A 16,009-nucleotide genomic window follows, 5' to 3' on the forward strand; every position below is an offset into this window, starting at 1 on the left:
AATCACATACTACCAGTTTTAAGGAACTAAGCTGATTCTATGGAGCCAATAAAGTACCTTGAAGAACAAAACAAACAAATGAGAAGCAATCCTACATGTATAACCCTTACATGGTTACGTTATATATGAGTGCATACTACTGCTTCCTGGCAGGACCAGCAACCCCAGGATATTTGATAACCTAAAAACGGAGGAATTCACCCAAACCTATAGGACTGGTGCAAGTCATAGGCTTGGCTTCCCAGCCTCCACAAGTTTTTAAAATCGAATCTGAGACTCCTTATTAATATTCTAGCAAGCAGACTTTTAAAAAGTCTGTATACAATCAACCCCTATTCTTGCTGCACTTACAAACAAAGCTTGATGAGCTTGCTGGTTGGTGACTACGTCCAGATGCCGGAAAGGTAGTGCATCCCACCTCCAGGGGGACGGAGGACACTTGTGGGAGGCACCTTGCCTTGAGTACCCCTACATCTCTATCCTCTACAGTGAACGGACAAATGCTGTGTCAAGTGTTTCCCGGAGTTCTATGAGACACTCTAGCAAATTAATCAAACCTGAAGAGAGTAGAAACCCTGAATCATAGCTGGTTGGTCAGAAGCACCAGAATACTTCAAACAGCTTGTGGAAAAACTTTAAAGTATGAGTTTATTTTGTTGCAAAAATTTCATTTTCAGATCTATGTTTTTTTCATAATACACATTTTGCACATAGTAAACTCATACTCTTAACTCTATTTTTTCTATAAACATATTGAAATATCTTTACATATATGCCAACCCACTTCTTGTGATTGGCATCGGAAGTAGGTGGAAGAGCAGTCTTGTGGGACTTAAACATCAGCCTGTAGGATCTGACTGACTTCAGGTAGTACTAAGCAGATTTAAAAGACATCCAACTAGTATTCAAAGGTTTGGATAACTCCTGAAAAAAAACTGCACATCTGGTGTCAGAGCAGAGTGTTTCCTCATCCAGGAAATTATAAATGCTTCAGTCTAACTTCTAAAAGATTCTTTGGAGTCAAAGTCCAAAAGCTGTGACTTTTAAGGAACCGGACTTTGAAACATATCTTCTCCATGGAAGGAAAGAAGCTATCTGCAGGTATCAGAACTTCAGAGTGAGATTTTACGCTATCCTGTCTCATACATACACTACATGAAAAGTGCTTAATGTTAAACTACAGTACTACCTGGGAGATTTGTTTGTGATATGAAAAGATGTGTTGGAAAAAATTTTAATTAACTTATAATTTTCCAAGAGGCTTATCTGAGGGTTATGGCAGTTCCCTCAATAGAGGAAAGATTTATTTCTTAAGCCAGTAGCGATTTGCCTTTACCCAATTAATCTCCTTTAAAATGAGGGGAAGAGAAGAGGTTCATTATTTAAATTTAAAGGGCTGAGATAGAGTATATTCACTATAAACCATTCACTTGTTAGGATACATGCTGAAGAATTGAGAGAAAATGAGGTCCCTTTACTATCTTAGGAAATTTGTTGCATACTTTTAAGAAATATCTAATATTTCTTATTGGGGGCAATATTATTTACTTTGTATATAAAATACATTTTGATTTCTTACTCTTTAGGTTTAATGACCTTTTTTAGTTATCACTTCACATTAAATTTTATGGATAATAAACCCGTGCTAGGTGTGATAGTTAAGATGCAATTTTAGAAGACAGCATCTTAAATTAGAGTGCATGGGCTGGAGTGCTGGCTACCATGCCCAACTGATTCCAGATCTCTGCTGATGTACACCCTGGGAAGCAACAGTGATGTCTCAAGTAGTCAGCTTCCTGCTACCCACGTGGGAGATCTGAATTGAATCTCTGGATCTTGGCTTTGGAGTGCTCTAGCCTGGGCCACTGTGGGCATCTGGGAAGTAAACCAATGAATGGGAGATTTCTCTGTGTCTCTTTCTACGAAAGAGAGATCTCGATCTCTGCCATCCAAGTAAAATTTTAAAAAAAATTAAAAATCAGACACTTCTAGTGTTAAAAAAATTTGATATAGTGAAAACCAGACTAATCTTTTGTTATTTTATTTCTAGTGTAAGTAATGGAAGTTATTCTCCTTATTTTATTTTTTTAAAGAATTATTTATTTGAAAGACAGAGTTAACAGAGAGAGGTAGAGAGAAAGAGAGAGAAGTCTTCCATTCCGCTAGTTCACTCCCCAATGACTGCAATGGCCAGAGCTGAGCTGATCTGAAGCCAGGAGCCAGGAGCATCCTCCGGGCCTCCCATGTGGGTGCAGGGACCCAAAGACTTGGGCCATCTTCCACTGCTTTCCTAGGCTGTAACAGAGACCTGGATCAGAAGAGGAGCAGCTGGGACTCAAACCGGCGCCCCATATGGGATGCCAACACAGCAGGCTAGGGCTTTAACCCACTGCACCACAGCACCGGCCCTCTTCTTATTTTAAATATATAGTTTCTTGAACCTTTTGTGAACAAAGTATATGCTTTTGATAACAAACACTTCCAGACTTACGATGATTAAGCAGTAAACAGCATTAATTCTGTCAATTGTATTTCATTAAAATACATCATATGAGAAAAGGTGGTTAAAAATGTTTTTACAAGTTATTAAATTGGAGGAATAAGAACACTTGTTCCTATGCATGTATCGTCCGTGTTACTAAGTGGTAGAATAATCTGATGAATGGCATAAACATCATATTTAAAAAAAACTTGGGAGTACTTGCATACCAGTATGAATACTGATTTGAACTCACCAGTTAATACCGCCAATAAATTCTCCATTAATTAAATTCATGTTTAACGGAAGGTAAGCTTTTGAGGTTCCTATGAAGGCTAATTGAAAACAAATATTTTCTGCTCTTTTAGAATATAAAAATTCACTAATAGGTCCTTCTGCCATTCCTTCCGTGCCGCCATAATGGCGTGCATGAATGTACTGGCCGATGCTTTCAAGAGCATCAGTAATCCTGAAAAGAGAGGCAGAAGCCAAGTTCTTATTAGGCTGTGCTCCAAAGTCATCACCAGGTTTCTAACTGACGATGAAGCACGGTTATGTTGGCAAATTTGATGATCACAGAGCCAGGAAAATTGATGTGACCTCACAGGCAGTTTAAACAAGTATGCAATGATCAGTACCAGATTTGATGTGCAAATCAAAGATCTAGAAAAATGGCAGAATAATCTGCTTCCATCCCACCAGTTTGTTTTTACTGAAAACCTCAGCTGACATGATGGACCACGAAGAAGCAAGACGAAAATGCACGGGAGAGAAAATCCCGGGATACTTTCTCCAGGGTTGTAATAAGAACATACAAATAAAAGCCTCAATGTACAAAAGATAAAAAAAAAAAAATCACAAATAACATTTACTATGCTTACTATAAATGTGTCTGATAAAAGATGAACATTCTCTCAAAAATCAATAAAATACAAACTGATTATGAGGAGGCAACAAATCATCACTCTGTCAGTGTAATAAGACAGCAGTGATACTATGATTAAAATACTACATACTGGGGCCAACGTTGTGGCATAGCAGGTTAAGTTGCCGCCAGCTGCTCCACTTCCAATCAAGCTCTCACATAGCATTGGTGTGGGAAAGGAGTGGAAGATGGCCTACGTACTTGAGCCCCTGTGCCAATGTGGGAGACCTGGAAGAAGCTCCTGGCTTCTGGGTTCGGCCTGGTCCAGCCCTGGCCATTACAGCCATCTGGAGAATGAACCAGTGGGTGAAGATTCTCCCCCCTGCCCTTTCTCTAACTGTGCCTTTCAAATAAATAAATCTTTAAAAAGAAGAATTATCAAAGACAAATTAGCATTATATAATGAGTCCAGAAATGTTCAAAGATAAAATGTGCTGACTTAGAAATATGCAGTTAAACAGCAAAAATTTACTGCCTTAAGTTAGCCTTCTCTGTTAATATGGGAAACTTTCTTTTTCTATTTGTATTTAACTTTGAAATGAAGATTTTATTTACTTGAAAAAATTATCTACAGCAAAAGGAAAGTAAATGCTGTATTTCAAGTAAAACTAAGAGCTTCCAATAAATTCTTGACAATAAAAATTACCAGAAAGATGTAAGAATAAATAAAGAGTAATGGCTAATAATTGTCAACTTACAGTAAGGAAGAGTTGGATGAGAAGTCATTCTTCTGACATTATTAATGGCCTTCTTAATCATCTGGAAAAAGGAAGATTTTAAAGTTAAATAAAAATTAGAATTAAAAATTCAAATTGTGACAGTAAGTTCAAGTAACATTTGAGATTTTATAATGACTACTATGAATGTAAAAATTTGAAACATAAGAAGAGAAGTTTAATAGTGCAGCTCTTACATTTAAGTGTGCAAACATTTCTGCATCACTGACTAGGGTATAAGAAGAAATTCCCCTCAAGAATTTTACCTCCTTACCTCCTTTCTTGCCAATTCTTTTCTGATCCCATTAAATTTATTGAATAATCCTGAACAGTATAAGGTTAAAAAGACAGACAGAAGCATGTGAAAATAAAAGAGGTAAGCAGAAAATTAAATTATAATTGATAGTTTGGAACTGGTTATACACTCATTTTAAAATCATGCTTTGAATGATTAACTAGCCTGTCAAGAATAAAATGTATGTAGCAAAAGGGAAATGTTTAATTGATAGAACACTTCCCATTTATACGGTAACATAACTACAGTCAGATGTTATCCTACATCTGTGATTCGATCCCAGGTAGATTTTGTAGTTGTTGCTGTGCTAGATTTTAAATAATCCAATTAGCCTAGATACATGGAGGGGAGGAATAGCAGGGAGGGAAAGGACTAGGCCAACAGAACTGTGAGGGACCGAAAACATGAAAGGTACATATGGAGGCAGTTCTACTCCAGAATAGCACAACTTGGTTATAACAAACACTGTTTTCGTTATTAGTATTTATCATTCAAGGAAATGACAGGATGAAGAAAAATGTTATTGGTTATCCAGAAAAAAAAAAAAAAAAACTTTGTTGTACCTTAGCAACTCTCACCTTCAAATCCCATGTTCTTAAAGAAAAGCCTAAAGATTCCTATTCTGTTTTTCTTTTTTCTGACCAGAGTGTGAAAGGTAAAAAAATACATGGCACAGGCTAAGAGTTTCTGGAGGCTCATGTAGAACATGAGACAAGTAAGTGTTAACTATGTGAGAAGATCCATGTAAAAATATCAGCCTTATTCTGTCAGCATCTTTTACTTGAGCATGGAACTGGGTAATCCTAGTAAGTATATATTCACAAGTCACAATGATTCCATCCAGAGTTGTCCTTCTAGGACCTAGATAGGAAGAAAACTCAGCTAAAAGAAATGTCAAAGGGAGTTCTATATTATGATACTCTAGAATATAAACAAGTCTTTTTCTGAACACCTACTATATGCCCAATGTCATTCTAGGTAATTGTCATCCATCTACAAGGAAGACAGAATCTGAGCTCTCAAAAAGTTACATTCCAGAGGGTAAAAAAAAAAAAAGAAAAATAATGTGTGACTTCAATGACTGTTAAATTTTATGTGGATGGTACAATGAAGTAAGATATCGAGGGGCCAGCACTGTGGCCTAGCAGGCTAGGACTCCATCTGCGGTGCCAGCATCCCATATGGGGGCCAGTTTGTGTCCCAGCTGCTCCTCTTCTGATCCAGCTCTCTGCTATGGCCTGGGAAAGCAGTGCAGGACGTGCAGGAACTTGGGCAACCAAGTGGGAATGTGGGAAACCCTGAAGTAGCTTCTGGATCCTGGCTTCGGATTGGCCCAGCTCCAGCCATTGCAGCCATTTGGGGAGTCAATCAGTGGATAGAAGACCTTTCTCTCTGTCTCTCTGTCTCTCCCTCTCTTTGTAATTCTGTCTCTCAAATAAATAAATAAAAATAAAATCTTAAAAAAAAGAAGATATCAAATGACTAGAGGTGGAACAAAAGCCTGTACTAGGGAAGCCAGGGAAATTTCTAGGAATTGTTTCAGTTCTACATGGGGAAATGTAATGAGAACATTTTAAGCAGAAGGCAAAGGTTCTGACATGACAACAGCTTGATGCAGGCAAGAGACAAAGAAGCCAGTGCAACTAGCCCAAAGAAAACCATATGGAATGAAGAGTAATGAGACTGTACGGCAGGCAGGGAGTAACTGCACAGGCAGACCTGTACAGTTTTATCCGAAGCTGAAGTTGAAAAAACAAAACCAAAAAAGCCCATTAGTTGTATTTGTATCTTCTTTTCCCTTTAAAAAGATTTTATCAGCAAATTTTACAAATAAATTTGAACATACTTGACAACTGGAAAAAAATTTAACCTCTAAAGACCCAGTTATTTCATTTGAGTAGTTACCAGATTGCTTTTTGAATTTAGTGTAATTCTTAAAAACAATGCCATCTGAAGTCACTGAATTAAGGGAAGAGAGGCTTTAAACAAATTTTCCCACAAATTCAACACCATGGTGTGAGTCACTTGACCTTTCTGGATCAGAAGCTTCTAAGCAGGAGAAAAACAGCAGCTACCACAGATACAGCGAAGAATTGTAGGTTGCATCACCTATCAGGAAACTCTGTTAAGTACTATCTATGATTAAAAATGAGCCTTGAAGCCATTCTACAAGACTCAAAATTTAAAAAAATGCCACTACTAACAAGTCATTCAGAGACTTAATGGTGCTGGGTTTCTTTGATTATGCATATAAATTCCTACATCCAAGTTATCAGTAAAGGAAACTCTTGGAGGTATCAAATAATGACATCTCAGATAATTAGGGCTCAAATAGATCTCCATCACCAAACAAAAATTTCTGTATATTATATTTTGCTTAATTAAAAAGTTATATTTCTTTTGTTAATATAAGTTTTGGAACTAAAATTAAAAACACTTTTGGCATTTATATGCAAATTGTTGACAGTTGATATGGATTTGAATATATTATCTAGACCAGGAGTGAGCACACATTTAAAATAAAGGACTAGACAGTAAATGTTTTGGGCTTTTTATACACATGGTTCTGTTGCAGATACTCAGCATTACCACTGTAGTATGAAGGCATCCGCAGACAGAAAACAAGCAAATGACCGAGACAGTGTTCCTGTAAAACTGCTTATAAGGCTGAAACAGCATTTCATGGAATTTCCATTTGGCACAAAAAATACAACTTTTTCCAACCACTGAAAATGTGATCACTATACTTTATATACTACATACTAGCTTTATAAAAACAGGCAAAAGGCAAGAATTGACCTACAGGCCACAGTTTACCAAAGACTGATCTGGACCAACATGTTTAATTAAAATATAACTCTTTTGTTTCAAAAAGGTATATTTTTAAAACAATATTTGTTAGTCTTTCAAATGAAAACATTATTCTTCAGCATCAAAAATAATAATTTACAGCATTTAAGTTTTATTAAAAATTTAAGAAGTAAATAAATTGTTAAATGGTCCTTTATTTACTAACCTGAAGGGAAAAATAAGACAGTCATACACAAACTAGAATTTTTTAACTTTACACACCACAGATGCTCCTCTGCCAGTCTGGGTGCTTCCAAGCCAGGGCATGTTGATGGGAGTGCCAGGATTGCTGTGCGTGTAAGGGGTGGTGCCTTGAACCGCTGCTAAATCATCATGGGCATGGATGACCAGAAACTCTTCTGAGCTACGAGGAACAAAAACAGCCCATCAGCTCCTCCGTTCTTCTTCACACCTGATGGCCTGAACACTGACTTTATATTTCCTTTTGCAATTAATTTTCTTCAGCTCTTACCACTAACTCACAACGACCTTATAAGTAATTTCCATTATCTTCACTTATTCTCCCCTTACACTCACTTCCTTCTGTTTATACCCCATTACCCATTTACTCTTTAACACACCAGCTTCAACTCCATTTATAATCTAGGAGTATTCCTTTCAACAATCTTTTGAAAGTTAGAGTTTGGTAAACGTGGCCAACTGTATTGCAACTGTAACGGTACCTTTTGGTTTCCATTTCTATATCATCATCTACCCAAGTATAGATCTGTGTAGCCAGAATTCCAGAAACATCCAGTTCTTGAACATCATGACTAGAAGCAATTGCTATGCAGTTTCTATTTGCCTAAAACATAAATGACAGATTTTAAATTAAAAAGCACAACAGATACGGTGACTTTTAAAAATGCCAATTACAACATAGCATTCTACAAGTTAATATTTTAATAATCAGCTTTTACTTAAGTAACTATAGGCTTGAGTGTGGATATACAGTTACATTCTAGGAATTCAAGTACATCAAGAACGCCAATCACTAACTGTAATACATGTACCACTCTGTCTCCTCTAGCAGCACTCCCTCTCTCATCTGCTAGAATGGACTTGGGCTATCTTCTACTGCTTTCCCAGGCCACAGCAGAGAACTGGATCAGAAGTAGAGCAGCCGGATCTTGAACTGGCACCCACATGGAATGCCAGCGCCTCAGGCCAGAACATCAACTCACTGCGCCACAGCACTGGCCCCGAATTAAGAAAATTTTTAAAAAGTCACAGGGGGAGATAGATAGAAAGATGTCTGGTCTACTGGCTCACTCCCCAAACGCCCACAACACACACTGCAGCTGGGCCAGACCAAAGCCAGGAGCTGGGAACACAATACAGATTTCCTACATGTGGACCCAATCAGTTGAGGCATCACCTGCTGCCTCCCAAGGTGCACATCAGCAGGAAGATGGGATCAAGAATAAAGCTACAAATCAAATTCAGACATTGCAATGTGGGATGTGGGTGTCTTCACCACCAGGCCCAACATCTGCCCTCCACGAACTTTGTAAAGTCCCCTCATACCTATACACACATGAGTATATTTCCTTTAAGTATCCTTTAGAAATACACACACACAAAAGTAGATATAGTACTTCTAAATTAACTGAAGAATAAGGAAACCAAAGAATAATTAGAAGCCACTAGAAACTATGTAGTAAGGGAAGGAGGGGAGATGGTTGAAAAGACTGACAAATTTTAACCTTAAACTATTCTACCTAAGACCATCTCTTCTGTGAGGAGTTCACAAATTTTAACCTTTAACTATTCTACCTAAAACATCTCTAAAGAGGATGTTAAGAAGGTGGCCAAGAGAATACATAGGAAAAACTAGTTGGGCAGCAACTGGAGGTGAAGGTCTGAGTTACATCTGAGCTTAAATTTTATCAAATATTAAGAACCATATTCAAGGCCAGCGCCGTGGCTCACTTGGCTAATCCTCCGCTTGCGGCACCGGCACCTGGGTTCTAGTCCCAGTTGGGGCTGCTCCTCTTCCAGTCCAGCTCTCTGCTCTGGCCCAGGAAGGCAGTGGAGGATGGCCCAAGTGCTTGGGCTCTGCACCTGCATGGGGGACCAGGAGGAAGCACCCGGCTTTGGATTGGTGCAGCACCAGCCATAGCAGCCTTAAGGGAGGGAACCAACGGAAGGAAGACCTTTCTCTCTGTCTCTCTCTGTCTATAACTCTACCTGTCAAAAAAAAAAAAAAAAAAAAGAACCATATTCAACATACTCATATGAAGAACATGGAAAATTTCTCCTTTGGGTTGATTGTTATACTATGTCGTTTAAATTTTAGAGCTGATGCATATATAAACACTTGACTTTTCTTTGTGTATTAATAAAACATTATTTCATAAGCTATATATCCAAAATCACATAATAATAAAATTACATTATCAAATAATAAAGTAATTTATAAAAAATATTGTAAAATAAAATTTATTCAGATTGCAATAAAAAAAGTGGTGAATAGGACTGGAAAAGAGAAATACTGATATTGAATAGACTGACAGGGGGCTGGCGCTGTGGCGTAGCGGGTTAATACCCTGGCCTGAAGTGTCAGCAACCCACATGGGCGCTGGTTTGAATCACGTCTGCTCCACTTCCGATCCAGCTCTCTGCTGTGGCCTGGGAAAGCAGTAGAAGATGGCCCAAGTCCTTGGGCCCCTGCACCTGGAGGAAGCTCCTGGCTCCTGGCTTCAGATCCAGTGCAGCTCTGGCCATTGCAGCCATCTGGGAAGTGAATCAGTGGATGGAAGACCTCTCTCTCTCTCTGTGTAACTCTTTCAAAGAAATAAATAAAAAAAATTTTTTTTTTTTTTTTTGACAGGCAGAGTGGATAGTGAGAGACAGACAGAGAGAAAGGTCCTCCTTTTTGCGGTTGGTTCACCCTCCAATGGCCACTGCAGCAGGCGCATCGTGCTGATCCGAAGCCAGGAGCCAGGTGGTCCTGGTCTCCCATGCGGGTGCAGGGCCCAAGCACTTGGGCCATCCTCCACTGCACTCCCGGGCCACAGCAGAGAGCTGGCCTGGAAGAGGGGCAACCGGGATAGAATCCGGTGCCCCAACCGGGACCAGAACCCGGTGTGCCGGCACCGCAAGGCGGAGGATTAGCCTGTTAATAAGCCACGGCGCCGGCCAATAAATAAAAATCTTAAAAAAAAAATAAACTGACAATACAGCAGGCACTGTCCAACTGATAATATCTACTAATCAAAGAAAAGGAATTGTACATGTACTTACTTTATTAACAGCAAATGCAGTAATGATATCAGATTCCTTATGAATAATTCTTGCTTTACCTCCAGGATACCCCAAATCTGCTTCTATCTAAATGGAATAAAAAAGTAGACTGATTTCAATAATAGACCAAGTAATACACGCATATTTATCATTTAGTTCTTCCATACATTATTTCTAAAAACATTATAGATATTTTGATTCCAAAGGTACTGTTGTATATACTAATTATTCCTAAAACAAATTTGACAACAGGAATTAAAAATTTTAAAGCTTTTTCATGTATAAAAAGTTTACTGATACAGTACACAATTTCATTCATTGGTTACTGTCCCAAGCTATAATGAATTAACTTTCGAACAGATCAAGGTTATTAAAGGTTTATTTACCAAAATTCTTAGTATTATGATTCCTTAATGATATTTTATAAATATTAACAGGTCAGATGGTAAATGTATTATATTTCACAGACCACAAAGGCTACCGACTGATTGACTATTTTCAAATAACTCTATAAAAAGACCAATCTTAGCTGCCAAGTTATACCGAAATTAGTGTAATTGGAGAGCTCGCGGTAGTTTATTGAGTCTTGATCTAAAATAACTTAATGAAGAGAAAACTAAAAACCTGAAAGGCACAGTAACTTGCCCAAGTCAGTAGTTATTTCAGTAGCTGAATAAACTATAATTCAACGTACTTTAGAAGAGGGACACTGATTTGAGCTTCTGTGCACCCCAGGGGAGATGTACACAACCGTTTTGAACTAAGAGAATATTATAAAAAGTCAACATTTACTAAAACAGTCAGAGGTTGAAAAGGACAGCAATTATTGAGTTGGAAATATGCCTTAATATAGGGTGTTACTGTTACTAAACTTCAATCTTATCAAATTAATTAAAATACTTTATACCTCACCATGAAATACAGAAATAAGCATAAACAAATTTATTTCCTGTAAAATTTAGATAAAAATATCACCAATGTTTGCCTGCTGAGCACAGAAATGGCCAGGCTTGGCAGAATTTATTAAATGGCAACTAAGACACTGTTGAACTACAGAGTTGAAAGAAATTTGTAACATAATGATAATTAAAAAAAAAAAAATTCTGACACAAACAAAATCACCATCACTCAGTGTAAACACATTGAACATGTTATAAAATAAAACACAATTTACTTATAAATATATAAGAATTTCAGTATTTGTTCATTCTAGATGACCTGAGGGCCCATCTGTCTTCTAAGAAGTCTTAGCTCTAATACGTGATCAACAGCCCACCATGCAGTAAGAAAGTACAAGTAAAATTTCATAATTCTATGATAAAATCCCAACTTATCCACCTATCCGACAGGTACCTAAAGTATACTAATTGTCCAGCACTAGGTTTTGGAGAAACTTGACACAAAGAAAGAAAATATCCAAGTCAAAAACAGAAGAGTCCACTATTTGCTGGTTAACAGCTGGCTGGAGGTGGGGACAGGCCTGCTGCACCTGGGAAGTACGAATTTTGGGATGAGAGGATGAAAAAATTCTGGAGACATGTGGTGGTGTTGGTTGTGTAACAACATCACCCTACTTAACGCTAGTAAAATGTATATTTAAAATCGTTAAAATGACAAATCTGACATGTTTTTAAAATTTTTTCACAATTATAAAGAAGAGATTATGCAGATACTCTATTTTTTTTTTTTTTTTTGACAGGCAGAGTGGACAGTGAGAGAGAGAGAGAGAGAGAGAGGTCTTCCTTTGCCGTTGGTTCACCCTCCAATGGCCGCTGCGACCAGCGCACCGCGCTGATCCGAAGCCAGGATCCAGGTGCTTCTCCTGGTCTCCCATGTGGGTGCAGGGCCCAATGACTTGGGCCATCCTCCTCTGCACTCCCGGGCCACAGCAGAGAGCTGGCCTGGAAGAGGGGCAAGTGGGACAGAATCAGGCGCCCCGACCGGGACTAGAATCCGGGGTGCTGGCACCGCAAGGCAGAGGATTAGCCTATTGAGCCGTGGCACCGGCCCAGATACTCATCTTTAAAGGGCTTGGGTTTCATACAAGAAGAAGAGAGATAGTAGCTCTAATAACTAACTCCAAAATTTTACTACTATTTCCATTAAAGAAGCAGTAGGTTTAAAATGATCAATTCTGACTTCACATGCTAAGAAGGTTCCAATGATAGAATGAGTCCAAGGTCACACAGATCTATGAAGAAGCTAAACTGAGACCCTAGGTCTTATTAGTAATTTTCAGTTAACAGTAATTTCTACAACATAAACATGTGTAACTGGAGTACTTCAATACAACTCTAGTGACACAATAAAACAAACATGAAAAACATAAAAAAAACCTAAGGATTATCAAAGGCACACCTGGAAGGGAACGCGAAGCAAACATATAATAACATCAATACTCAAAATATTCAGTATTATGTATAACCAATAACTCTGGTAACAGAAATGAATAAACAAATTTCCTGAAAGATATGATCTACCAAAGCTCACTTCAAAATAAATAAATAATCTGAATGGCTCTATATCTGTTAAAGAAATAGAACTCTGATTTAAAAGCAAACAAACAAACAAAAACAAAACTCTGGGCCAGCCCTGTGGCGTAGTGGGTAAAGCTTCTGCCTGCAGTGCTAGCATCCCATACAGGTGCTGGTTAGCGTCCTGGCTGCTCCACTTCCGATCCAGCTCTGCTATGGCCTGGGAAAGCAGTAGAAGATGGCCCAAAACCTTAGGCCCCTGCACCAGTGTGGCAGACCTGGAACAATCTCCTGGTTCCTGACTTCGGATCGGTGCAGCTCTGGCCATTGCGGCCAATTGGGCAGTGAACCAGCAAATGGAAGACTCTCTCTCTCTTTCTCTGTAACTCTGACTTTAAATAAGTAAGTCTTTAAAAAAAAAAAAAAAAAAAAAAAAAAAACTCCATGATTATACCAAACACAGAAGAAATAATATTAACTCTTCCTGAATTTAAAGAGCAGAGAATTCTTGCCAACCTACGGTGAGAGGCCATCATTAATCTAACACAAAGGCAAAACAAAAACTATAAACTAAAATTCCCTACAAAGCTAAATGAAAAAATCATGACAATTTTAACAAATTAATCTAATAAAATGTAAAATGGACAATAAATCATGATCACTTGGGAAAATTTTCCTAGGAATATAAGTTTGACTTGACATAAAAAAAAAACAAACAAAATCTGGGGGCCGGCGCTATGGCACAGCAGGTTAATGCCCTGGCCTGAAGCACCGGCATCCCATATGGGCACCGGTTCTAGCCCTAGCTGCTCCTCTTCTGATCCAGCTCTCTGCTGTGGCCTGGGAAAGCAGTAGAAAGATGGCCCAAGTCCTTAGGCCCCTGCACCCACATGGGAGACCTGGAGGAAGCTCCTCGCTCCTGGCTTTGGATCGGCACAGCTCCGGCCATTGTGGCCAATTGGGGAGTGAACCAGTGGATGGAAGACCTCTCTCTCTCTGCCTCTCCTCTCTCTGTGTAACTCTGACTTTCAAATAAGTAAATAAATTTAAAAAAAAAAAATCCACCAACCTATATTACTATATTAAAAGACTACAAAAACCATACAATGATCTCAATCCTAGCCACACACACACAAAAAAGCAGCAAATCTACCACCAATTCTTGACTGAAAACTCTGAACAAGCTAAGAATAGAAATTTTCTACTCAAGATTATAAAGGGCATCTACAACAAACATAAAAGTCACCAGTATTTAGTAATCAAAGACTGAATACGATTTCTCCAAAGGTAAGAAATGATAAAATATCTGCTCTTATCAATTCAACTCAACAATGGACTGGAATTTCTATTCAATGTGATAAGGCAAAAACAAAAAAAAATTTGAAAAAGGAAATATTTGAAGAACTTACATTACCTGACTTTAAGATATATGATAAAGCTACAGTAGTCTAGGTAGTAGGCTATTAACATAGAGACAAACAGATCAATGGACCAAAATAGAGAACCCAGAAACAGACCTACAAATCTGCTAACAGATTTTTGTAAAAGCAGAAAAAGCAATTATTTAATGGAAAAAGGGGTAATAGTCTCAACAAATAGTACTGGAACACTATTGATATAAAAATATAAAAAAACATGTTAAGAAAAGGAATTGAGATTCATACACTTCACACCATTTTAAAAAAATTGAAAATGTATTACAGACATAAATGTAACATTAAAAAACATCTGCAACAAAACAGAAATCTTTGTTATTTTAGTTTAGGCAAAGACTTGAGTTCAACAGCAAAAATAAAATCATACAGAGAACACACTGATGTATTAGGCCTATACAAATTAAGAAATTCTGCACTTCAAATGACATTATAGAGACAACAAAAAGACAAGCCAGAAACAGAAAATAATTGCACACCACTCTCTGATAAAAGGGCCTTTATTCAGAATATATAAACAACTAGGAAGATTCAAGCAAGAAAAAAAGTAACCCAATAAAAATGGGAAAGACTTAAAACTGCACTTCACCCAAGAAGACACAAATAGCAAACAAGCATGAGAGTTGCTCAGTACAAATTAAAACCACAAGCAACTACCAGTACACCCCTCATAAAATAACTAAAATAAAAGAACTGACTACACCAAGTGTTAGTGAGAATGTGAAGTATGCTAGTGGAACAGTACAACCACGCAGTAAAGTATTGATCAATTACTTAAAAAGTTACAAACCTACCACTGGATCCAGGCATTCCACTCCTAGGCATTCACAAAAACAGGAATGAAAGCATATGTCCATACTGAGAGACATATATGGGAATGCAAGTACTTGGATCATCATCTGCTGATCAGAAGTGCAGAGCAGTGGAACTCAAATCAGGCACCGTGCTATGGGATGTGGGCATCCTAAGTGATAGCTTAGCCCACTGTGCCACAATGCCTGTCCAAGTTGTTGATGCTACTGTTGTTTTACATGTACCACAGAGCTTGGAAAATGCTGGCCAGAAGATGATGATGTTAACCAAACACTTTGATGCAGCATGGAGATGAAGACAGAAACAGAACTTTAAAGGGCCTGGCATTGTGGCACAGCAGGTAAAGCCACTGTGTGTGATGCCAGCTTCCCATGTGGGTGCCAGTTTGTGTCCTGGCTGCTTCACTTACAATCCAGCTCCTTGCTACTGGCCTGAGAAAAGCAACGGACGATGGCCCAAGTGTTTGGACTCCTGCCACCCGTAGGAAGGCCTGGATGGAGCTTCTGGCTCCTGGCTTTGGCCTGGCCCAGCCTGGGATGCTGCTGCCATCTGGGGAGTGAATCACTGGATAGAAGATCTCTCTGTCTCTCCCTCTCTCTCTGAGACTCTTTTAAAAAATAAATAAGATTTAAAAAAAATGCAAGTTTATGATTAATATTTTATAAACAGTATCAAAAGAAAAATCTTTGGGTAAGAATTCCTGATAGTGTGTACATTATAGTAATCATTACCAGGTAAGCAAAATCAACTGATTAAAAGTTTAAATCATATCCTCTCA

The 16,009-nt window shown here is 38.2% G+C and overlaps 1 protein-coding gene across 6 annotated transcripts in view; it reads right to left on the bottom strand.

Moving 5' to 3' along the window:
* Positions 1 to 16,009, bottom strand: part of DMXL1 (Dmx like 1) — a 151,841-nt gene that overhangs the window by 18,813 nt on the left and 117,019 nt on the right. For all 6 annotated transcript variants that reach the window (XM_062189275.1, XM_062189276.1, XM_062189279.1 and 3 more), the window contains 4 exons: positions 10,512 to 10,598; positions 7,949 to 8,070; positions 7,488 to 7,629; positions 4,103 to 4,163 (listed from right to left, as the gene is read on the bottom strand). In XM_062189275.1, the coding sequence (XP_062045259.1) occupies positions 4,103 to 4,163; positions 7,488 to 7,629; positions 7,949 to 8,070; positions 10,512 to 10,598 (412 nt within the window). The remainder of the gene's footprint in view (positions 1 to 4,102; positions 4,164 to 7,487; positions 7,630 to 7,948; positions 8,071 to 10,511; positions 10,599 to 16,009) is intronic.

Source organism: Lepus europaeus, chromosome 4 (assembly GCF_033115175.1).
Source record: "Lepus europaeus isolate LE1 chromosome 4, mLepTim1.pri, whole genome shotgun sequence".
NCBI lineage: Eukaryota > Metazoa > Chordata > Mammalia > Lagomorpha > Leporidae > Lepus > Lepus europaeus.